Source organism: Pristis pectinata, chromosome 9 (genome assembly GCF_009764475.1).
Source record: "Pristis pectinata isolate sPriPec2 chromosome 9, sPriPec2.1.pri, whole genome shotgun sequence".
Taxonomy (NCBI): domain Eukaryota; kingdom Metazoa; phylum Chordata; class Chondrichthyes; order Rhinopristiformes; family Pristidae; genus Pristis; species Pristis pectinata.
Genome location: NC_067413.1, coordinates 100997109 through 101021230, shown reverse-complemented (window position 1 = coordinate 101021230; position 24122 = coordinate 100997109). Strand labels below are relative to the sequence as shown.

At 43.7% G+C, this 24122-nt stretch overlaps 1 protein-coding gene across 1 annotated transcript in view; it reads right to left on the bottom strand.

Annotated features, from left to right (window-relative positions):
- The window catches only part of sdc2 (syndecan 2), a 96554-nt gene that overhangs the window by 13462 nt on the left and 58970 nt on the right, over positions 1-24122 (bottom strand). The window contains exon 2 of the mRNA XM_052022631.1: positions 4943-5081. Coding sequence (XP_051878591.1) covers positions 4943-5081 — 139 coding nt within the window. The remainder of the gene's footprint in view (positions 1-4942; positions 5082-24122) is intronic.

The window sequence follows — 24122 nt, the reverse complement described above, 5'->3', positions numbered from 1 at the left end:
TGTAGCTGTCGAAGGGAGAAGATCATGTCGATTGTAGAACGTTCTGACCTGAAGCCACACTGAGATTCTGGATATACCCTTTCGGTGATTTTCTGCAGTCTGTTCAGGACCACACGGGCGAAAACTTTCCCGACGATGCTCAGCAAAGAGATCGCCCTGTAGTTGTTACAGTCGATCCTGTCCCCTTTGTTCTTACATAGGGTGGCGATGCTGCAGTGTCTCATGTCCTGCGGCACTGCTCCCTCGTTCCAGCACTGGCAGAGTAGTTCGTGCAGGTGGTTCAGTAGGACACCCTTTGCACACTCGATGGCCTCTGGTGGAATGCCATCCAGTCCAGGTGCCTTCCCAGTGGGCAGGCTGTCGATGGCTTTACTCAGCTCTTCGACAGTCAGCAATGCATCTAGTTCCTCCATGATAGGGAGGCATTCCACAGCATCTAGCGCGCTGTCCGGGATGCTGCTTTCCCTGGAGTAGAGTTCGGAGTAATGTTCCACCCATCTCTCCATCTGTTTGCCTTTGTCTTTGATGGTCTCGCCTGTTTTGGTTTTCAGTGGTACTGACTTGCTCTGGGTTGGACCGATGGCTTTCTTGATCCCCTCGTACATTCCACAGATGTTGCCTGTGTCAAATGATAACTGGATGCTTTCGCAGAGTTGTAGCCAGTAGTCATTTGCACAACGTCTGGCTGTTTTCTGAGCCCTGCTTCTTGCTGTTTTTAGCGCTTGCATTGTCGTCTGGATGGGGTGGCGTTTGTGCTCTAGTAGTGCAACACGCTTTGCCTCGATGACAGTGGTGAGTTTACTTGAGCTCGCTTCAAACCAGTCCTGTGTTTTGTCCCGTTTCTTCCCGAAGGCCTTGAGTGCAGTGCTGTGGATAGTGTCCCTGAGAGATTCCCATCTCTGCAGAGCATCCCCTTCTGGTGGGTCTGCAAGGAGAGCATCCTCCAGTGATCTGATGAACTCTGCCACTTTGTCTGGGTGTTGGGTCTTACTAGCATCAATGCGCTGCTTGCCCAGAGGCTTGGCGTGGTGCATCTTCTTTGGCTGAAGTCTGACCTTGCAGCAACCAGAGAGTGGTCTGTGTCGCAGTCGGCACTCTGAAAGGAGCGAGTCATGAGCACATTTCTCAGGTGGCAGCATCTTGTGATTATCAGGTCTAGCTGATGCCAATGTTTCGAGCGGGGGTGTCTCCGAGACACTTTATGCTGAGCTTTGGTCTGGAAGTAGGTGTTAGTGACACACAATTTGTGGAGCATACAAAGCTCGAGCGGTCGTTGCCCGTTATCGTTCATGTTGCCAAACCCATACCGCCCCAGGCAGCTTGGCCAGGAGTCATGGTCGGCGCCCACTCTGGCGTTGAAGTCGCCAAGTAGCAGCAACTGTTCCCGACTTGGGATTTCCTGTATTGTCATTGAGAGCTGATCATAGAACTCGTCCTTTGCAGCTTGTGTAGAGTAGAGGGTTGTGGCATAGATGCTGACAAGGTTGACAGGCCCGTCGGATGTGTGGAATCATAGTGAGAAAATCCACTCCGTCCCTTTCTCGCTAGGCTCCACCATCTTCAGCAGTGAGTTCTTCACTGCAAAGCCGACACCATGCTCACTGGTCTCATCTGAGCCCTTGCCCTGCCAGAAGAAGGTATAGTCTCTCTCACGTAGGGTTCCCGATCCTGCGAGACATGTCTCTTGGAGCGTTGTGATGTCCACTTAGCGACTCATGCAAGATAGCAGTGATTAACAACAAACTGCTGAGACTCCAAGTGGACCTCCCGAAGGTCATCTGATATACCAGTGGTCGTGGTCCGTACATTCCAGCCTCCTAGTCTGAGTGCTGGCTTCTTTTTTTTTGTCTTGTGACACCACAGATCCAGCAAGGACATTTATCATTCCCAACCTTGTTGCCTTGTGGGTCCAGGCACATAGTACAGAAGTCTCAGGGAGAAGGCAACTGCAATTGGCTACGATTCTCCTGAACCAAACAGTGAGCAGGGCAGGTGGTGGTGAGAAAGGGCGCGTCTAGATTCTACTCATGCACATAAATTTACAGTGCTTAAATAATGATAGTTCTATTTAAGTGAATATTTTAAACCCAATCACAGGATCAAAACACCAGACTGTTCAAGAGTTTAAGACAGATAAGGGTTTTAAAAATAATTTCAAACAAATTATGCAATCGTACACATAAAGCAACAATTTCCTGAAGTTTAAAATCGAGGAAATCATTCCGGGCGGTGTGTGGGTAACCAGTGGGTACAGTTTTGATAGACATCCAGAAGTCAGAAAATACACAAAAATCACTCGATATGGTAACCGTACCTCCACAGTTTTGTAATTAATGGCATCAAACTCATATATGTATTATAAAAGACAATGACTAAAAGTGAAGAGAAAGAGAAATCTCGTTCTGCCATTCATAGCAATGAACATTTGTACATAATCTAACTTTTGAATTTAATGATCTTGTAGGTACTCGAACATAGGTAGGGATGTCCACAAGTCGTTGTAACTCAGTGATCGCCTGGACTAAGCGGGCTTGTTATTTAGTACCACTAGAAATTAGGCTGTTAATAAACTTTTCACTGCTCCAGATCTCTGACCAATACTGCCCGCGTCAGAACATTTCTATTATTACTTCATGAGATCAGAATGGCAAACCATTCGATCATCCAGTGGAATGAATAGGTTTAGCATTGTCCTCCCAAATGATGGGACCTGGATCTCAACCAATGGCCTCAAACTTAATGCACAATTGTCAGGAGTTATTGAATCCCTGAATCAAACCCAGTGCTGTGAATACATTTCTGCCATCACTTCAATAACATTAAGGCAGGTGCTCTACAGCCTCTATCTGCTGTTTGAGGAGTTTCTCTAGCCCTTGCGTAAGAGAAGCCACAAACTGCAGTGTCTCTCGTTATCATGGCCAGTGCTCCCTCACCTAATGTGTAGCCTGCTCCTTTCCCACATCCCAAGGTCTAAAGTGTCCCAGGCTAATCCCACCACCCCCAACAGTTAGTCAGCTACTCTATCAACCCGCTGGCTTCCTGGTGGGAAATAGAAAGGCATTTTGAAAGTTGGGTCTAAATAACAGGGTAACACTTGAATTTCTAACAATGTACCAAAAGGTTTAGCATTTCCTTAAAGTCTCCATCTGAAACTTTTCAAAATATTGCTATTTCTTCAGGAAACATTGGCTCTGAAATACTGTTGCCAGTGTGTACTGTTGGGCATTCTACAAGACTCACTGCTGCATCCCAGAATGGTCAAACATCAGGAAGTCTCCAGCTGGCTACCATACACTGCCTTCCCTCAGAGGACTGAAGATTCATCTTTAACAGTGTACCGCGAGCACAAGATGTACTCAGTGGGATAATTCAATATCTGCCACAAAGAGGAGCTTCACAGCACCATTACTGAGTCAAAGGTTCAGGTACCAAACTGGAAAATCAACAGGAGGGGTAAAACCTTTTTGACTGTCACCAGCAATCCAAGTGCTGCAGATCCATTCACCTCTGGCAGCACTGATATCAGGACCACAGTCCTTGCAAAGTCATATCTGCACTCAGAAGACATAACTCATTGTATTTTGTGGCATTACCACCATGCTAAATAGGATAGATTCAGAACAAACCTAGCAATTAAAGCATGCTGTCCATGAGATGCTGTGGGCCATCACAGCAACAATTAGTCTCCACCACAAGCTCCTGACTTCATAACTCCAGACAGATCCCTCAGTTTATTGTTGCCAGCAGACCAGGAGATGAACCCTGATACCAGCAACAGCACTGGTTGTACCCAACAGGAGGTGGGATTTTGTTGACAGAACAACATGCATGCCAAATAGCAGAAACAATATGATACAAACTGCCCTAATCTCTCAAATCAGCAGTAAAGTGATACAAGAGGCCCTTGACAGTGCGATCCACTTACTCACCAACATCCAGGTGTGTTCCAACAGTCCCACACTCTGGGCTTGGTTCGTGTACAGGAGTATTTTTAGCATCAAGACCAAACATGATTAAGTACGTCATCAGGAAGCCATAGTAAAGTTGAAGTGGATAGGAATCAGGGGGAAACTGACTGGAATCAGAGCAGAGGAAAATGGCTGTGGCTGTCTCCTGGAGTTTGCAGGAAGACCAGGTGACCCAGCTTCAACTTTAAATGCTTTATCAATGAGCCAGAGTTGGGAAAAATGACTGATGGCTTTAACATTCAGTTCCCTTTGCAACTCCTCAATGGTCTCATCCATGCAGATACACAGCAACATCTGGGCAACAAGGTTGACCTGATACAAAAACAGAAAATGCTGGAAACACTCGGCAGGTCAGGCAGCATCTGTGGGGAGAGAAACAGAGTCAACACTTCGGGTCAGAGACCCCTCGTCAGAACTGGGAAGGAGACAAAAAAGCTGCAGGGAGGGTAGGGGAGGGGGTGCTACTGATTGGGAAAACCCAGGGTTACCATGAGGATCAGCTGTAAACAGTGATCTGGTCAATGAGTGAACGGGGGTGGTCAGAGAATGAGAACGTGAACAAAAGACGACACGAGCTACAATATGCAGAGTAGCAGGACATGCCTGGTGGGTCAGGATGCAGATGTCCTCTGTCCCCCGAGAAAAAATAAACAAACCCAGCTGATATCACAGATGGACAACTGGTACAGAGAAATAAAATTGAACTCTATAACTTCAGGGAATTTAAAGTCCAGAAGGCTGCAGTGTGCTCAGACAGAAGAGGAGGTGGTTGTTCCTCAAATGATTCACAAAGGCAATATTAGGATTGGAGAATAAATGCCTTGCCCACAACATCACATCAAATAAATAAGTAAAAGACATTCTATCAATGCTCGAATGTCAGTATTACCAGAACAGTTTAGTGGCAAATGAAAATGTATTAAAATTTCCACAGAACTTGACAAGATGAAAACAAGGTGCTGCTGTCAACTTACCAGAACCTGATCCAGAAGTGTCATAGTCGTCATCATCAACTGGCCAATTTCCAGACTCAACGGGCTCGCTGGTATCCATTGACTGTTCCAGGTAGAATTCCTCAGGCCATGGCATTTTAGTTGCTGAGACAGACTGTCTCTACAAAAAAAAAGAAGAAAGTGATTAAATAAAAGTAAATTCAAACCCTTTACGCACAGGGCGTCCTTGTCACAAAATAACATTTGGTTTCTGCTGCCACACACCAAGAAAATGTGATGGTCCCCCTTTGCAAATCAATGAATGCAACAGTGGAGCGTAAACTATTTACTGCAGGACCTTACTTCCCATAGAGAAGCAAACCTTGGAAGAATTTTGAAGAGTTTTACTGACACTGACCTTACTTCTATTCTTAGCTTTATATAAACAAAAAGCATTTTTCATTAGAACGGCACATGAAGAAATTATAAAAACAAGAATTTATGGGGTAGAAATGTGCCTTCTGTAACATGTGCTGACCGTGTGGTGGGTAGTAGTTATCTATCCCCCTCCTGAAATGTGGTTCAACTATAACAGAGTTTCAGTGAGGTAGCCCATTGCATGCCATAGGCAGAAACAGTTAAACACTAACTTAAAATGCACATTCTGTACTAGCTGAACAAAGCAGTTATTTTGTAAAAATTAGTAACTGCAGATTGCTTCTGCATGTTTGTCTGCAAATCCACAAGCCCGATCAGATTAAAGGGTTTCAGCAGACTGTGGGCAAGGTGTGAATAGTAGTGTAAACGTAACGTCACGGCCACAGTGAGCACCAGCTCCACTCGCGCTACCTGCTCGCTGGGTTAATTCACTTGGGGCTCTTTCTCATGCTTGCCATCCTCCCACACAGAACCCACAATTTCCAGTGGGGTCAGCAACTTGAACCTCGGAATTTTTCTAAAGTTATAAACAGCTGTAAAACCATGTCCTGCCTGCAACAACAGCAGGCAGTTTGTACTCGGACCTGATGCTTCAGGTGGTCTTCAGTACCTCCAAACAGGCATTCACAGCTTCAGGATACACAACCAACATAAAGAACCACGCTTGCCGTTTTAACTATAGGTTTTCAGAGAGCCAAAAATATAAAATGAAACTTTCACTGCCTAGAAGAATTTTTTAGAAAAGCATTCCCAAAACATTTTTGTTAACCTGTGGTACCTGTGTTTATTACAGCACCAAAAGAGGCCTTTCAGCCCACATGAACCATCAGGCATCACAAGATCACAAGACAAAGGAGCAGAAGTAGGCCATTCAGCCCATCGAGTCTGCTCCATGAGCTAAACTAATACTATCCCTATCTTGCCCCAATTTCCGGCCTTATCCCCATATCCCTCGATACCTTGACTAATTAGATACCTATCTATCTCCCCCTTAAATGCCTCCAATGATCGGGCCTCCACAGCTGTACGTGGCAAAGAATTCCCTCTAGCTAAAGAAATTTCTCTTCATTTCTGTTTTAAACCGGTACCCTCTAATTCTAAGATTGTGCCCTCTAGTCCTGGACTCACCCACCAAGGGAAACAGCTTAACCACATCTACTCTGTCCAGTCCTTTCAACATTCTAACAGTTTCTATGAGGTCCCCCCTCATTCTTCTGTACTCCTGTGAGTACAGTCCAAGAGCCGACAAACGCTCATCATGTGTAAGCCCTTTCATTCCGGGAATCTCCTCTGAACCCTCTCCAACATCAGCACATCCTTCCTAAGATATGGGGCCCAAAACTGTACACAGTATTTCAAATGAGGCCTCACCAGTGCCCCGTAGAGCCTCAACACTTCCTTACTTTTATACACAATACCTCTTGAAATGAATGCCAACATAGCATTCGCTTTCCTTACCACCGATCCGACCTGGTAGTTACCTTTAGGGTATCCTGCACGAGTACCCCCAAGTCCCTTTGTACTTCTGTACTTTGAATTTTCTCCCCTTCTACATAATAATCTGCCCATTTATTTCTGTTTCCAAAGTGTACAACTGCACGTTTCTCAACATTGAATCTCATCTGCCATTTCCTTGCCCATTCTCCTAAACTATCTAGGTCTCTCTGCAACCTACCTGTCTCCTCAATACTCTCTACTCCTCCACTTATCTTGGTGTCATCTGCAAACTTAGCCACAAAACCATTTACTCCATCATCCAAATCGTTAATGTACAAAGTAAAAAGAAGCGGCCCCAACACTGTCCCCTGCGGAACACCACTAGTAACCGGTAGCCAACCAGAACAAGATCCTTTCATTTCCACTCTTTGCTTCCTGCCAACCAGCCAATGCTCCACCCATTCCAATATCCTACCTGTAATTCCATGACCTCTCATCTTATTAATCAGTCTCTTGTGCGGCACCTTGTCGAAGGCCTTTTGAAAGTCTAAATACACAACATCTACAGCCTCTCCCTTATCCACCCTACCTGAGATTTCCTCAAAAAACTCCAATAGGTTGGTCAGGCAGGATCTTCCCTTCACAAAACTATGCTGGCTTGGACCTATCCTGCCTTGCACCTCTAGGTATTCCATAACCTCATCCTTGAGGATAGATTCCAATATCTTTCCCACCACCAATGTCAGACTAATAGGTCTGTAATTTCCTTTATGCTGCCTCCCACCTTTCTTATACAGCGGAACTACATTTACGACCCTCCAGTCCTCCGGAACCATGCCGGAGTCTATCGATTCCTGGAAAATTATCACCAATGCCTCCACAATCTCTAAAGCCACCTCCTTCAGAACCCGGGGATGAACCTCATCCAGTCCGGGAGACTTTTGTGTCTTTAGTCCATTTAGCTTTCTTAGCACCTTCTCTCTAGTAATCTTAACTGAACTCAGTTCCATCCCTTGAGACCCCTGACTATCCGGTATATTGCTGATGTCCTCCACAGTGAAGACCGATGCAAAATACTCAGTTAGTTCCTCTGCCATCTTTTTATCATTCATTATAATCTCTCCCGCACCGTTTTCGATTGGTCCTATATCAACCTATGTCTCTCTTTTACTCTTCATATATTTAAAAAAACTCTTAGTATCCTTTTGAATGTTATCTGCCAACTTCTTTTCATAATTCACCTTTTCTTTCTTAATGACCTTCTTAGTCTCTTTCTGCAGGTTTTTAAAAGTTTCCCAGTCTTCTGTTTTCCCAGTAATTTTTGCTTCCTTGTATGCCCTCCCTTTTGCTCTTATTTTAGCCTTTCACCTCTCTCATTATCCACATTTGTGCCTCCATCTGTGCGGGTCCATGCTCTGTCCTCCCCACCCTCCCATCAACTTTCCCCACAGTCTCCCACTCACCCGCACACTGGGGGCAATGTACTGCGGCCAATTAACCCACCAACTCAAGTCTTTGGGAAGTGGAAGGAAACTGCCTCCCCTGGAGGGAAGAAACCCATTGGTCACAGGGAGGATGTGCAAACTCCACACACAACCCACCCCGAGTCAGGACTGAACCCGTTACTGGAGGTGTGAGGCAGCAGCTTCACCTGCTGCACTGCTGGGCTGTCCAAGTGCACAAGACCAGAAAGGCTCAGGACAACCTGCAGTGACCGAAAGCACCTTCACGTCCCCTGGTGAGAGCACCTGACTGAGGAATAACGTCCATCTCTGGGAACTGCTTTGGGGATGAAGCTTGGTAACAAGTTAATTACAGTCAGAAAGATGTTGGCAACATATTCAGCTATCCATCCTCCCCACTGAAGGAATACACAGAATGCCTGCAATCACTTCTCCAAGAAAAATATTTAGACTGCTGCTTCATGCCATTGCTCACCAGCTGCATCATAATCTCTGCTGCATTTAAGTTGAGCCCTGGAGTAATGATCAAGTGGATTTGTTGGCTTTGACTGGCAAGTTTCAGTCAAGTGGAGCAGTTACTTCCAAAAGGAGCACCACTCATCCCATCATTTGATTATACCCATCGGTCACAAGCTGAACAGCAAGAGTAAGGAAACAGAGGTGTATGTTCACATCTTTCCAACTTCCAATCACAAGCAACTTGCTTTTTTCCTGAGCCATCCTGGTATCTCACGTTTTCAAAAGCAGAGAGGCCACACTGATATCTGGCTAGACAATCACATCTAGAAAAGTGACTTCTGACTGAAGGCTTCATTTGATGTTTTCATTTGCTGAATATTATAGTCATTCTACACGGCTTGTGACATTAAGCACGCAGCTATACTGCAGAGTTCTCCTGCTTGTCTGCTGAAATCTCAGCAGAACAGTCAGGAGGGCAAAGGAATCCACAGCTAATTCCTCCTTAAATGTCAGTGGATTGAAAGACTAAACATCAGCTTGGTCACAAGGGGATGTGTTATCCAACCTGCCAACCAGCAGTTCCAATTTAACTGCTTTTCAGGTTGAAGATGGGTATGTCTAATGGAAGGGGCAGGGCAATCACTGAATCTCCAATCTTCCAATCACACCCCCCACCCCCGGGCCAGTCAAACCCATCCCTTGCTGCATTGTTGAGCTCCTGAACCTCCTGGCCTTTATCCCAGTGGCACAGCCTCTGCCACCAGTGGTCCAGGCACTGCCAAGATTTTTCAGGGCACCTAGACAGTTGAATTGTAGAAAACCTCTGGCTGAGAAACCTGGAGAAGAAAGCGGGTCTCTGGGTCAGTTTGGACTCAGGGTTTTGGGGTGGGTGTGGTGCAGAAACAGCGCGAGGTGGTGGTGGAGGGAGTGAAGTTTGTCATAGGAACTTTCACGTGTCCATCTACCATTGCCCAAAACCCACTTAGACAATTTCTGGAACAAGATGAGCTGATAAACAACTCAGGCTGAAGGCATTTTGTGCAAATTAAAAGTAGACAGTCCAGTATTTTGATCTAAAAAGAATTCCACTTCCTTCCAGATGATTCAAAGGTTTCCCTGTTGTTTCCTTCGCTCATGTGTGCGTAGATGTGTGCCTTCAGTGCACACCCATGATTACACTGCACCGAGTTTGCTCGGCACATTGGAGTCAGACACCATTGAGTTCAGCAGGGGCAGTGAGGAGAGGGGAGCAGTGTGGGCTGTGAATGTGTGCTCACAGATATTTGCCAGTGAGCACCAAGGTTGGACAACACAGACTACTGTTTGATGGATTTTCCAACATTCCCAAGGCCCACCTTGGAAACTGATAGCAGAGCTGACCACCTGGTGAGAACTACTTGGTTGCTGATGGAAGAGTCAATGCAGCTTCTCTGGGAATAATCTTGCATTTCCAATTTCAGCCAGTTCATGAGTTACAAGAGTTACAATTGGAGCCTTGACTCCAAGGTTTCGTACTAGAAACAAAAGCTGACAGCAAAGCTGCTATGTAATCACAGGACGATTCAGTGGAGATGATCATTTGAGCCACTGAGGTGACTGATCCTTCGAGACCATCCAAAGAGACTCATTTCCCTGTTCTTTTATGATGAGCCCTGTCAATTTATCCCCATCAAATATTGACCCAATTCCCTTTTCAAAGTTACAACTGAATCTGCTTCCAATGCTCAGATAGACAGTGCATCCCAGAGCACAACATCCAGCTTTCTTCTATCAGCTACCCACAACCTCTGCCCTTGGTGACTTTTCCCCAATGGAATTGCTTTCTGGTTATTTCACAATTTTGAATATTCCTATCAAATTTCCTTTTAGCTTTCTCTGTTCCAAGCAAAACACACCCACCTCCTCCAGTCCCTCGACTCACCACTGCTGCTGTAGTAAATCTTTCCAAAGCTTTGAGCACAACTGTCAGAAAACAAAATGATACTATGGCTCAGCTTACAAAGCCAGAATCCCTGTCTATTCCTGATAGCCATCTCAACTTGCTTTGCTCTCTTTGGGGATGTGTACAGACACCTGTGTGGGTCCATGAAGGAAAAGGAAATCCACAGGTTCATAGAATACAAGTTTTCTGTGCCTACTTTACAGGCTGGGTGGAGAGTAGAAACAGTACAATATTTTCAGGTGGCATAAACTAAACAGAACAGAAAATGTCATTAAAAGGTCCCAGAATTGCTTAGTTTATACCTAAAGATTAACAAATACATTCATCGGTTTTGTCTGGGAGCAAATGCTAATCATAACTTGCCGATACACTTGTATAATAAATAGTGAATAAGAACAAATTAACTTCACAATGGAAAATTAACCAGTTAGCTCTTCACACAGCTGAGAGGTACTCCCTCATTCATATCAATAATACCCGAATGCAATTTACATCACTTAAACACCACAGATCAACATCTACTCCAGAACAACAATCAGAGGGTGTACAAAACTGACAGAAGTTGAATAGTAGTAGTGAACCACTATATAATGATGCACAAGATCAAATATCATTCCTTTCCTTCATTGCAACAATTACCCTTCAGGTTTAAAACAGCAAATCTGTTTTTTCAAAAAAAAATCAAGGAGATACTTAAAGACTTTCTCCCAAGAAACACCTAAAAGCAATTCATGGATGTGGTCTTCTTGAAAAGTGTGCTTTATTAGCACACTTAATCTCCATATCAAGCTAAATGTCTTGTAACACAGATATGGAGAAATAAGTAAAGCTACCTGAATCACTCCCTCGGCATGGTGCAGTCCAGCCAGCTGATGAAAATCACAACAAAAAATCTGCAGACATTGGAAATCTGAAACTCAGCAGCTAACAGTGTTTTCACTGCTGCAATACTCTGCCTCTAATACTTCCTTTGGTCTTATTTTATGGCAAATCTCTGGAAACCTATTCAATTTTTCTGAAACTAGCTCCTGTGCAAGATGCAACCTTCACCCTCTTCAAAAGCAGCTGGACTGCAGTAAGACTACAAAGGTGAGATCACATTCATTGGTTCAGCTCGTTGATTGTACAAGCAATCACCCAAGAGACACCCAAAGCTACCCATGTATGCAGTCTTCTCAAAAGTGTGCTTTTTAGTACCTTTTAATCTCAATAAATTTATTGTTGCAATACAGTAAAAGTACTGTATGAACCATCCATTAAAAACACACATTTTAAAACAAATAGTTTGACCTTTTTGCATACACCATTGTTATTTTGTCCTTACAAATGCTGCTGCAATTGAATGCTTATGTACAAGAATTAGGCAATATTTATGAACAACCTTTGGTCTGTATCATTACAGGGCAATTTTTGCATTCTTTTTGAAGCAATAAAGAACCTGAGCTACTTTGCTTGAACAATTCAGCATTTACTTCTTTATTGCTTCAAAAAGAATGCAAAAATTGCTTCAGCCGTTGCTCAGTTCCCAAGGCAAAGGATAATGAGCTTCCTTCAGAAAGGGTGGAAATATTCCTTATAAAAAGGGCCTTGAGCCGGAGGTCAATATGGTGAAAACAGTGGCCCGTCCCCTTTCAGTTGGACACATGATGGCCAAACTACACAATTCTGTACTGCAGCAAGATTTATTATTAATAGCGTGAATGAGGGGCCTCATCACATCACGAGTCTGTCAATGCTCTGGTTAAATATGCTTCATTGCTCAGGTAAATACAAGTAGGCAATGAACTCCTTGAGGGCCAAAATCCAAGCATTTAATTACAATGCCAATGTAATTAGATTTCACTCATGAGAGAATTCATAATGGATATTTCAACAAGTTCAGTCTTACCAATTGATACATTGGAAATGCTCAAGACACTAATGTTGCTTGTGTCATGAGGAGGAGGAGGGGTAGGTGTACCCGGGACACCCATCTACTGAAGTTGTCCAAATTATCAAACTAGTTCTTGCTTTTTGCAAGGGAATAGCAGTGTAAGGATTGAAGATATTGTGCCTGAGCATCTAACAAAAAACTACAGATGTGATTCTTTTGGGATAGTAAAGTGTTTTGCAGAAAATTAAGTGTTTCTGAGAACATTATTTTTCATACAGTCACACAGCACGGAAACAGGCCCTTTGGTCCAACTCGTCCATGCTGTGTTGCCCAATGAGCCAGTCCCAGCTGCCCGCGTTTGGCCCATAGCCCTCTAAACCTCTCCTATCCATGGACTTAAAATGATATACCTATGCGAGAACATGAGAAGCTTAAAATAAATGGACAAAAGTATGGTGCAAGTAACAGACAAAACAAGTAACTTTTCAGTGTCTTATTCACATGGACAGCTATTTGGTCCACTTCAACTTTTCCAAGGACCAGAACAAATGGCTGTATTCATGTTCATTCAACTTAAGCAAACACTAGGACAAGCACACAGACAGAATCAACTCTGATGAAGGGTCTTCAACGTTAATTGGTTTCTCTTTCCACAGATGCTCTTGACTGCCTAGGTTCTTCCAGCATATCAGCTTTTGTTACAGACAGAATATCCTGCATTAAAGTAAAAGGATTTGATCATCAACTTCAAATTCTAGTGTTATCACCACCACAATCAGGGCCAAACCACGTAGAGGTATGGGAAGGAATTGGCTCTATCAGCTACCTCTTCATGCTTTGTATTTCAAATTGTGGTTACTTACTGCAATTAACACAGGATGGAATTTTTACAGAAAGAAACCCACAAACATTAGCTACCTTCAAGCACGTTCACAGTCCTTATAATGAAGTATTTTAAAATTTTTAGAAAATACTCCCATTAACATAAACAAACTGGAGTGAAGTGAGAATTGAATGGATTAGAGGAAATACTTTAATGCCAAGACAATGAAGGTCATTGCAAAGCTGAGAAATGGATGCGAGGGAATCCACTCAGTAGTTGGCACAGCAGGTGGGAAGGAGTCAATAAGCAGAGGTGAGGTGGTTACAGCAAAAAACACCTCTTGGTTCTTCATGCACTCCCTCAACTGGAAAGGTGGAGGCAGAAAGGGAACGTGGTGAGTAGAGATAAAAATATCAATAAAAAAAGGTGATGACTTAAATGAGTGAACATGGGAGACCAGCAGCGAGAAGGCAGGTGAGAAAAGGATAGATATTGAAAGGAACAACACGAGAAAAAAAATGAAAAACACGGCATCTGCAGGTCTTGTGTATCCTCAGAATTATCATGATAAAAGCATTTCATGCATGCACAAGATTTCAGACAAACTGTATTCTATTCCCTGTAAATTTTATGATCATTCACTACTTTTACTCTGTCTCAACCTGCATTAAATCCATTCACCTATCACCCGTGCTTCAGGTCTTATACCGACTCCCAGTTGAGGGACACTGATTGTAAAACCCACTCCTTTAAGTGCCATCCCAGCTGTGTCCCTTCCCAATTCTAATTTTCTCCAATGTAACACCCTGTTGATATCTGCACTCCCCTGCTTAGCCCCTTGCTCATCCCCAAACTTCACAGCTCCAGCACGTCTTTAGCAGGTAAACCCCGACACTGTGGAATCCCCTTAAGCCTTGCCTTCAACCTCTGTCCTCTCTAAAGATATTCCTTGAAACTTTTATGACTGACCAGTCAATTCCACTATGGTAGCTAGGGAATTTAAATTCTTTTAATTACCAAATGCCAGTCTAAGTAACAGTGATCATGAAGTGTACAGCCATCTGGGCCACAAGTGTCTGTCAAGGAGGAAATCTGCTAGACATCCTCAGCATTGGGTGACTCTTCACTGGGTTCTCAGCTGTATCAAAACAGTTGGGCTGAAAAGGTTCAGGATGGTGACTCAGGACCTTTTCAAGGGTAATTAGGGATGGGCTATTCATGATGGTCATGCTTGTGATAATAACACACTGCAAGTCAATGGGGCTTAAAAAAAGTCTTCAGCTCTACTGCCCTAATTATCCACTTATCCAGTTGAGCAACAATTTTTATTTGGACTCGAGCCACTAGCCATGTGCAGTACAGCATGGCTGTAGGCTTTTTGGATTCATAAGTATGACAGTGTAGTCTGAAGATGGTTTTCTCCACAGCTTCCCCAAGTATAGGATACAATAGAATGGATCTCTTTCACAGCTTTCCATTTCATAAACCTGCACCATGGACAACTGCTAACAGGTTGTTAAACAGTTATGTTTTTTTTGATCTATGCCTACATTGTCCAAACTACCAGGTTACTGTGCACCAAATATTGGATCTTGGAAGACTGATTATCCACCCACAATTGCTGCACAACTTGGGAGCTGGAGATCATGTGATCTGGAAAAGGGAAAAGAAGATTTTAAGAGCAACAGATCCAATGGGTGTGTCTCAACAACTGCCCCGTGCCTGCCCTCTCAGCTCTCAAGTTCGAAGTTTGTGGACAAGTCCAGAGGCCAGAGCACCTTCCAGGGATGAGACTTTAAATCTGGGCCACTCTGTCAGGTGAATGCAAAGATGCCAAAACACCTAAAGGAAGAGTTGAGAATTCTCTTGATATCCTGATCAATAATTATCCCTCAATCACCACCAAGCAATAAATGGATTCTTTAGCTCCCTGCTACGTAATAATTTAGCTCCATAATAAACAACTTTGCTGCTGCATTTGCAGCTATTTCAAGAAGTACATACACAAATCCTTTCCTCCTTTCATTGCTGCAACCATCTGCACCCAATTAAACTAATATACAAAATCAGTGAAAGGTAACAGTGTTATATACAAAATTTGTAGCATTAAAATAGCAGCATAATTTCTCCTGTACTGACTTTACGTGAATTAACATTCTGAACACTTGTCAAACTACATACACAACTGTGGAGTTTTTTTTCCTCAGCACAGTTTAATATCTTCAACTTTCCTTACAAAACAAGTATGCATTTTCTTAAAAAAGAGCGCAGCGCAGGAGGTCCCGTCCTACACCAGAGCGCAGCGCAGGAGATACTGAACTGCACAACAGCATAGCGCAGAAGATACCGTCCTACACAAGAGCGCAGCGCAGAAGATACTGAACTACACCAGAGTTCACAACATTCCAAAGCCAGATTTTTTTGCCAGAAACAATAGAAGGCATACACAAACATAACAAAAGAAATGAGTTCAGGATGTGGGTGGGACAAGCTACAAGTCAGTGGTGTTTAAATAATGGGGAGAGAGAAGAACAGGCAGAATTTAAAACAAAAATACAAGTTTTCCCCCCAAGATTGCTTAGTTCTCTTCAGATTTATAGGGATAGTCATCAACAAAACCAGCTCTTGCATTCTAAATATAGAAAGTTTTGGTTATGAGTGAAATGCTTGGTTAAACCAATTAATTGTGAATAATGAATGAGATGAGAAGGATCTGAAAAGCAAAGCTCACAACAGAGGGAGTGACAGGCTGCTGGGCAAAACCCAACTGAAGAGAGATATCCAAGTTTGTACGTGGGGAAAAAGATTAACAGAATCAAAGGCACAGAGCAAACATTAGATCTCCTGCATCCACGTTAATTTTTAAAAAATATATATAAGTTGGCAAAATTTTTAAAAACTAAGCAGTAGTTTTTACTAGGCAATGTACAAGTAACATTGACAGGCTCTCTCATCAGAATCCGGTTTATCACTGACTGCATGACATGAAGTTTGTTGTTTTGCAGCAGCAGTAGACTGCAGAGACATAAAAACTACTACAAGTTACAAAAGTACAAGGAATAACGGGGTAGAGATCACGGGTTCATGGATCATTCAGAAATCTGATGGCGGAGGGGAAGAAACTGTTCCTGAATCGTTGAGTGTGGGTCTTCAGGCTCCTGTACCTCCTCCCCGTTGGTAGTAACAAGAAGAGGGCACATCCCAGGTGGTGAGGCTCCTTAATGATGGATACTGCCTTCTTGAGGCACCGCCTCTTGGAGATGCCCTCGATGGTGGGGAGGGTCATTCCTGTGAGGGAGCTGGCTGAGTCTACAACCCTCTGCATTTTAACACTTATCCCTTTAATTCTGAGTTTTCATGGTTTACCTTTTCCAGCAGATAGATGAACATGACTCAGTCAGCATTCGAGATACTGGGGTATGTGATGCTACTGCTAACAGAATGCTCCTCTTGCCCTCTCTCCAAGTGTGTAAATAAGTATGTTACAAGTTAAAAATCAATGTAAATACGGACTTAGAAATTTCAGCATAAAACTCCCTCAAGGTCAACAGTGGTGCAATAAACAAAATTCATCTCCAGTCTGATTTTCAATTCCACTAATCTGAAAAAGAGAGTCCTTAATTATTCACAAAGCAATCAGGCATTTACTAATCCTATTTCCCCAGAAATAGTGCTACTTTAAAGGACACACACAACTGTATTCTTTGTCCACAGATCTGTGAGCTCAAGTACAACCACTAGTGCTCTGAAGTCCAGACCACAGATCACTCTCAGCCTCATCGCTATTGGTTTGCAAAAATGGGGACTGGCCCCCAGGGTGAGTAGTGGGATGTCAAAAATTGAGTCACCATCTCCATCTTTTTAAATAAGCACTGCTCCACAGGCAGGAGAACATGTTATCATCACTGGGTCCCATGGGTGAACCATTTGGTTGAAGTGGATCATCTGAACATGACTGCTCTGGGCCTCTACGGTTCCCATCTGCCAGTCTCACACTTTACTGTTCACTACTGGAAGGGAGAAATCAGCTAAATTCCATGGTCAAGGAACGAGTCTCATGAACTTTCCCTTCGGCCTATCGGAGTGGACCTTCAGTTCCATTGCAGACTTCCTCATGGTGAGGATTTTCATGGACTGTACCACCCTTGCAACATTCTTTCAGGATCTCCTGGCTCTGTTCTGAAGGGTCACCATGGCTACCTTGCAAAAGAACACACCTCACCCATGAACAGTTCTTCACCAGTTTATTCAGACCCTCCTGACTTTCTGGGAGCACACTTCCCACCCCCCCCCCAGCCCCACCCTAACTGTCCTGTCATTAGAGTTTCCATTAAGTAGCAGCCTAGTTTGAAAAGTGGTGCTTATATTTTGAAGTTAGAGGGTTGATGAGGGAAATGCGCTTGATGTGATGTATGCAGATGTCCAAAAGTTGTTTGATAATATGTTATATAATATGTTCATCATCAAGACTAAAGAGCAGAAAATAAGAGGATATGTAGTAGGAGGGAGGAAAAAAATCTGTCAACTAAAAGAAGACAATAGTAAAAGTTGTTTCTTTGGGCTGTTGGACGGTGGAGTTCCCCATGAGCCAGCAGCAGGATCACTACTGTCCTTAGCATGCAACAATAACTTGGACTTGGGTGTACAGTGCACTATTCCCAGATCTGCAGATGAAAGTCTGGAAGACTTAGTGTACTGTGAGTAGGAAAGCAATAGATTTAAAAGGAGTAAGAGAGAGTGAGAGGGGTAGGTTGGTGGATGACAGGCAAGTAGCAGATTAAATTTAATGCTGAGAAATTGGAAATGTTAAAGTTTGGTAGGGAGAATAGGCAATACAATCTAGAGGGTACAATTCAAAGAGTGGCACAGAGATCCGAGGATGTGTGTGCACAATTTACTATTAGTGGCAGGGCAAATTCAGACAGTAGTTTTAAATAAAAATGTCTACAGGATAGAGTCAGAGCACTACAGCACAGAAACAGGCCCTTTGGCCCATCTAGTCCATGATGACCTGATCTTCTGCCTAGCCCCATCTACCTGCATCATATCCCTCCAAACCCCACCCATCCACGTACCTATCCAAACTTCTCTCAAACATTACAATTGAACCTGCATCCACCACTTCCGCTGGCAGCTCGTTCCACACTCGCACCACCCTCTGAGTGAAGTAGTTCCCCCTCAGATTCCTCTTAAATATTTCACCTTTCACTCTAAACCCATGTCCTCTAGTTCTTGTCTCACCCAACCTGAAGGGAAAAAGCCTACATTGCATTCACCCTATCTATACCCCTCATAATTCTGTATTCTTCTGTAAGATCTCCCGTCATTCTCCTGCACTCTAGGGAATAAAGTCCTAACCTATTCAACCTTTCCCTGTAACTCAGGTCCTCAAGTCCTGGCAACATCCTTGTAAATTTTCTCTGCACTCTTTCAAGCTTATTGATATCTTTCTTGTAGGTAGGTGATCAGAACTGCACACAATACTCTAAATTTGGCTTCACTAACATCTTGTACAACTTCAACATAACATCCCAACTCCTGTATTCAGTGAACTGATTTATGAAGGCCAAAGTGCCAAAAGCTCTCTTTATTTATCTACCTTTTTATTTATTTATTATTTTTACTTACAGCGTGGTAACAGGCCCTTTCGGCCCAACGAGTCCACGCCGCCCATTTTTTAAACCCATGTTACCCTACCCGTACGTCTTTGGAACATGGGAGGAAACCGGAGCACCCGGAGGAAACCCACGCAGTCATGGGGAGAACGTACAAACTCCTTACAGACAGCAACGGGAATCGAACCCCGATCGTTGGCGCTGTAATAGCGTCACGCTTACTGCTACGCTACCGTGCTATCTTCCTGTGACGCCTCTTTCAAGGATCTATATTCCCAGGTCCCTCTGTTCTACCGCACACCTCAGAGCCCTACCATTCACTGTGCAAGTCTTACCCTGGTTTGTCCTCCCAAAGTGCATCACCGCACACTTGTCTGCATTAAATTCCATCTGCCATTTTTCAGCCCATTTTCCCAGCTGGTCAACGTCACACTGCAAGATTTGAGAGCCTTCCTCGCTGTCCAATAATCCCCCAATCTTGGTGTCATCTGCAAATTTGCTGGTCCAGTTTACCACATTATCATCCAAATCATTAATATAGATGATAAACAACAGACCCAGCACCGATCCCTGCGGCACGCCACTAGTCACAGGCCTCCAGTCAGAGAGACAACCATCTACTACCACTCTCTGGCTCCTCCTGCTAAGCCAATGTTGAATCCAATTGGCTACTTCACTGTGAATGCCAAGTGACTTAACCTCTGGACCAGCCTCCCATGCGGGACTTTGTCAAAGGCCTTGCTGAAGTCCATGTAGACAACGTCCACTACCTTTCCCTCATCGACCTTCTTGGTAACCTCCTCGAAAAACTCTTATAGCATTGGTTAGACATGACCTACCATGCACAAAGCCACACTGACTATCCCTAATCAGTCCCTGTCTATCCAAATACTTGTATACCCTGTCCCGCAGAATACCTTCCAATAATTTACCCACGACTGACGTCAGGCTCACCAGCCTATAATTTCCTGGCTCATTCTTAAAGCCATTCTCAAACAATGGAACAACATGAGCTATCCTCCAGTCCTCCGGCACCTCACCCGTGGCTAAGGATGTTTTAAATATCTCTGCCAGGGCCCCTGCAATTTCTGCACCAGCCTCCCACAAGGTCCAAGGGGACACCTCATCAGGCCTTGGGGATTTATCCACCTCAACACAGCCAGCACCTCTGGATACGGTAATCTGGATATGGTCCATGACCTCACTACTCTGTTGCCTTAATTCTATAGACTCTGTCTGTCTCCAGAGTAAATATGGATATAAAAAATTAATTTAAAAGATCTCCCCCATCTCTTTCAGCTCCATGCATAGATGACCAAGAGGACCAATTTTGTCCCTTACTACCCTTATGCTCTTAACATAGCTATAGAATCTTTTGGGATTTTCTTTCACCCTGTCTGCTAGAGCAACCTCATGTCCTCTCTTTGCCCTCCTGATTTCTCTCTCAAGGATCCTTGGCTTTATAAGCAGATGCAAAGAGCACAAGAGCAGAGAAGTCTTGATGAACTTTTATAAAATGGTGGTTCACCCACAACAAGAGTATTGTGCCCAGTCTGAGCGCCAACCCTCAGAAAAATGTAGAAGGTTTAAGAAGGGGCACAGAAGGAATTCCAGGAATGAGACAGAAGAACGCAGACAACAGAGGGAAACCATTCCCTTTGGCAGAGGTGTCAAGATCCAGTGGACATATACTGAGGGTGATTGGCAGAGGTACCAAAAATGATATGGGGATGATTTTTCAAGAAGCATGTGGATAAACTCAGGAATGCACTGCTGGCATTATCAAACGGACAGATTTTCAATGGTAGTGTTCAGAGGAGAGCTGGATAAGTATCTGAAATAAATAACCTGGCGGGCCATGGGCAGATTTCAGGGAAGTCGGACGACCTGAAATCACTTTTATATGAAGCTGATAAGGACTCAGAAGCCTGAATGACTTCCTGTGCTGCAGCTATTCTGTGGTTTTGAGTTGTCAAGAGCCAGCTACAAAGATCACACAGGCTAGGCTAAATATAGACAGCTGCAAGTACTTTTACCAGTAGAATACTCCACACTGAGACTGCTGTTCTGTCAACCTTGCAATTGAAAATTTCAATCTTTATGGAACTTTCACAAGCAGCATTTGCTTAACCATAGAAAAATACAGCACAATACAGGCCCTTCGGCCCACCATGTTGTGCCGACCTTTAAACCTCACCTATGTCTATCTAACCCCTTTCTCCCACATATCCCTCTATCTTAAATTCCTCCATATGCTTATCTAACAATCTCTTGAACTTGACCAACGTATCTGCTTCCACCACTACCCCAGGCAGTGCATTCCATGCACCAACCACTCTCTGGGTGAAAAACCTTCCTCTGATATCTCCCTTGAACTTCCCACCCATTACTTTAAAGCCATGCCCTCTTGTATTGAGCATTGGTGCCCTGGGAAAGAGGCGCTGGCTGTCCACTCTATCTATTCCTCTTAATATTTTGTACACCTCCATCAAGTCTCCTCTCATCCTCCTTCCCTTCAAAGAGTAAAGCCCCAGCTCCCTTAGTCTCTCCTCATAATCCATACTCTCCAATCCAGGCTGCATCCTGGTAAATCTCTTCTGCACCCTCTCCAACGCTTCCACATCCTTCCTATAATGAGGTGACCAGAACTGGACACAGTACTCCAAGTGTGGTCTAACCAGAGTTTTGTAGAGCTGCATCATTACCTCGCGGCTCTTAAACTCGATCCCATGACTTATGAAAGCTAACATCCCATAAGCTTTCTTAACTACCCTATCTACCTGTGAGGCAACTTTCAGTTATCTGTGGATATGGACCCCCAGATCCCTCTGCTCCTTCACACTACTCAGTATCCTGCCATTAACCTTGTATTCCACCTTGGAGTTTGTCCTTCCAAAGTGTACCACCTCACACTTCTCCAGATTGAACTCCATCTGCCACTTCTCAGCTCAGCTCTGCATCCTATCAATATCTATCTGCAAACTCCGACAGCCCTCCACACTATCCACAACACTACCGACCTTTATGTCATCTGCAAACTTGCTAACCCACCCTTCCACCCCCTCATCCAAGTCATTAATAAATACCACGAAAAGTAGAGGTCTCAGAACCGATCCTTGTGGGACACCACTAGTCACAGCCCTCCAATCCAAATGCACTCCCTCCACCACAAGACTCTGCTTTCGACAGGCAAGCCAATTCTGAATCCACACAGCCAAGCCTCCCAGGATCCCATGCCCTCTGACCTTCTGAAGAAGCCTACTATGCGGAACCTTGTCAAATGCCTCACTAAAATCCATGTAGACCACATCTACTACACTACCCTCATCAACCTTCCTGGTCACTTCCTCAAAGAACCCTATCAGGCTTGTGAAACATGATCTTCCCTTCACAAAGGTAGAAGGGAAAAAAGGTAGAAAAATTAAAAAATTAAAAAATAAAAGGTAGAAAAGTAATTTCTAGGCTAGTGTTGATTGTTTGCCTTCATTCAAAAGTGGAAGGTGTTTCTTCTGCTGAAGGCCAAACGCATGATTAGCTTTACTGTGCAACAAATATTTTAGACACACGTTTGACCGATTATTCTTCATATTCACATTGAACAGACATTGAATTTTCAGAATGAGCTGCAAATAGGGTGGTTCCCTCCCACAACATAAACACACATTAACCACAGTATAATTATAACCAGACTGGTCAAGTTTTGCCTGTCTGTCCGCACTGATAGAATAACCAAGCTCACTTGTAAGGTCATACTGAGTGTTTCCATCATTTTCTGCTTTCATTGCTGGCTCCTAGCACTTGCTTTTTTTGCCTACTTATCAATAGCCTTTTAAAGAAAAGGGAAAAATTAATTTTGTTCTCTTCCAACAGGTGTACACATGCATTTATAAAGCACTTTTCTGGTCCGCAAGTTGTCTCCAAGTACTTCACGGCCATTTCTAACGAACTGTACTCACTGTAGGAAAGGTGGCTTCGATGCAGCCAATTCACACAAACAGCCATGTGGCCAGAATTCAGCTTTAGTTATGTTAGTTAAGGGATAAATGTTAATCATCCTGCGCTGCACTCTCTTCCCTCCTACCCCACATGGGGCTCAGCTGGAAGACTCCACCTCTGATGATGGAGTACTCTTTCTGTACTGAGCTGCAGTATCAGTCTGGACACATACTCAAGTCTCTAAGATTTCAAACCTCAATCTATTGACTTAACCATCAGTGCTAACAACTGAGGCACAGTTGATAATTTGCTAAATTATAGGCCAGTTGAAGAGGAAAATGAAAACTGCACCAAAGCAGTGTTGTGGGAAAGAAGTCAGCCCACCCACTATCCAATGCGAGCACAGACACTGACTCCACTCTGAGTGTGCTGGGAGAGCCCAAACAAAAACTCATACAGAGGTTCCGTGAATGAGTCAAATGATTTGTTTCCCAGGGTTTTCACTGTCAAAATTAATTGATCTATTGTTGTAGGTCTTGTATTTATTCCATCTTGTTGCAGTCACAAGGGTTTGCTCATGCCAACCCTATCACACCTCTTTATAAATTTAGAGACCTCTACCAGTTTGCGCTTTTCCAGACGAAAGCATCAAGCCCTGCTCTATCATTCCCAAAATCACTATCTTTCTAATTCTGGAACACAAATCCCTTGCTTTAGCTTTTTACTCAATAAGGTGCAGCATAAAAAGGTTACTACATACAAGGAGTTCATGACATTGGGAGACTATTGACATAGAAAATAGCCAAATCCAGGTACATAACCTGTAACCAGAGGCATCAATGCTGTGGCCTCAACTATTTACAGATCTAGATCATAACTTGGATGATACACAAAGGTGGGTAAACAAGTTGTGAGGAGGACAGCCTGGATTGGTTGACTGGGTAAAAAGAAGGCAGATTATATTTTGTAATCAAAGTGGCGGATTGGCCAGAGGTAGACCTTAAAATCGGTCTTTACACCCGCTTCAGGTGTGGGGAGAGGATGCCTTTGTTCACCAATAATAGTTTACTCTGTACTTCCCACCTGCAGTGAATGCAACCATTTCACATCACTGCTTTAGTCCTTCCATGATGCATTGAAAAAAATTGCCATTGCACTGCCCAATTCAGTTTACCGCCACCCACGTAACCTGCCATCTGTTATTAGTTCATTATGAAAAGCCTTCTGAAGGTCCAT